The sequence below is a fragment of the Laccaria bicolor genome, genomic scaffold (genome assembly GCF_000143565.1).
Source record: "Laccaria bicolor S238N-H82 LACBIscaffold_25 genomic scaffold, whole genome shotgun sequence".
In the NCBI taxonomy this organism is placed as follows: Eukaryota; Fungi; Basidiomycota; class Agaricomycetes; order Agaricales; family Hydnangiaceae; genus Laccaria; species Laccaria bicolor.
The window spans coordinates 104,037-105,405 of record NW_001889896.1 but is presented as its reverse complement, the minus strand read 5'-3'; the positions used below and the strand labels follow the sequence as shown (position 1 = coordinate 105,405).

General features: G+C 46.1%; 1 protein-coding gene across 1 annotated transcript in view; it reads left to right on the top strand.

Moving 5' to 3' along the window:
- The window catches only part of LACBIDRAFT_185557 (APC amino acid permease), a gene marked incomplete at its 5' end in the record, with an annotated part of 2,735 nt that extends 1,911 nt beyond the window's left edge, over positions 1 to 824 (top strand). Inside the window, 3 exons of the mRNA XM_001884358.1 lie at positions 28 to 430; positions 484 to 534; positions 593 to 824. Of these exons, the coding sequence (XP_001884393.1) occupies positions 28 to 430; positions 484 to 534; positions 593 to 724 (586 nt within the window). The 3' untranslated portion in view covers positions 725 to 824. The remainder of the gene's footprint in view (positions 1 to 27; positions 431 to 483; positions 535 to 592) is intronic.
- Positions 825 to 1,369: the final 545 nt, after the last annotated feature.

Sequence of the window (1,369 nt, the reverse complement as noted above, 5' to 3'; positions counted from 1 at the left end):
CGTCTTTGGTCTGATCCTGGTGAGCAGTCCCGCTGTCAATTTTGCACTTGAGAAACGCTTAAGTCGTCTTCAGAATACTAGTATTGCTATCGTCGCTGCCTCTCGCTTAGTATTTGCAGTCGCACGCGATGGCGTTATGCCAGGGTCCAAGTGGATCAGTCAAGTTGACTCCGAAGGGCAACCCAAAAATGCCGTCACTGTCATCTACATATTCGCTGCCTGCCTTTTGTGCACTATTCTGCCAAGTCAAGTGGCTTTCTATTCGCTCGTTTCTGCCGGTGGAGTGCCAACAATTGCCGCCTACGGCCTAATCGCGCTTCTGAGACTTACAATGACACCGGACGACTTCAAGTCGTCATACTTTTTTCTGGGACGATTCCGAAGACTTTTCTATTTTGTGACAGTATTGTTCAGTGGATTAATCGTCGCAGTACGTTTCCAAACCTCGCGTCATGATGAATTTCTCACATCTCATTTTCATAGGTGATGCTGTCACCGTTTTTCTTCCCCGTCAACGCGCAAAACTTTAACTTCGTAAGTCCTTTTGTCTGACTGGCTAAACGTGAAATCTAACTACCTTCGGCATAATCAGGCCTGCGTTATCTTTGGCGCCGTTACTGTGTTTGGAGTTGCCAGCTGGTATTTCACGCCTGAGGAGAAGTGGCTTCGTCCACAACTAGTCGCCCAGGCGCTGAAAACTTCGGAACAGCCTCCAGTTGCATAAGGAATTTTACCCTCTTTCTACGTTTTGAGATCTTGTTTTTTTTTTGGAAGCACAACTGTTATCGTTTGCTATCAGTATATGCAATTACTTTCTAGAGCTATTTTGGAATAACTATCATTTCTCCGCCCACGAGAGCGATGCAAGATTACATCTGTCCGAGGATTGCTCGGAACAGTGCACAAGTTCCGCATTCTCCTCGGCGAGTGTTGGTCAAGCCATACACCTGAGCATGCCGATGAGAACCCAGCTCTTCAAGTCGCTAAAATCATGAAGGACGTGAGTTGTACCCCCCTTACGCCGATGTCGAAGGTCCAATCCGCGGTGAGAGACCTTTCGCGTTCTAATTTTGGGATGCAATAAAAACTACTACAGTCGTGGACAAGCAAAGCCCACTAATAAAAATGGAAATTATTGATGGCTACCAAAGTGCCCGGAAAACGTGCAGATACGTTGAGGGAAGCTTCTGGCCAAATTTCAGCCAAGTCTCACGAGCCGTTTTGGAGAAAATGGCCATATACAAAAATAGACCCTAAATTTTTGGCCGGACACCAAAAAGTGCCAAGAAAAATATGAAAAATAGCGGAATCGCTTCCTTTCACGGAGAACAATCTGCCCATCAAGTTTCGAAACAATTTATCGAGCGGT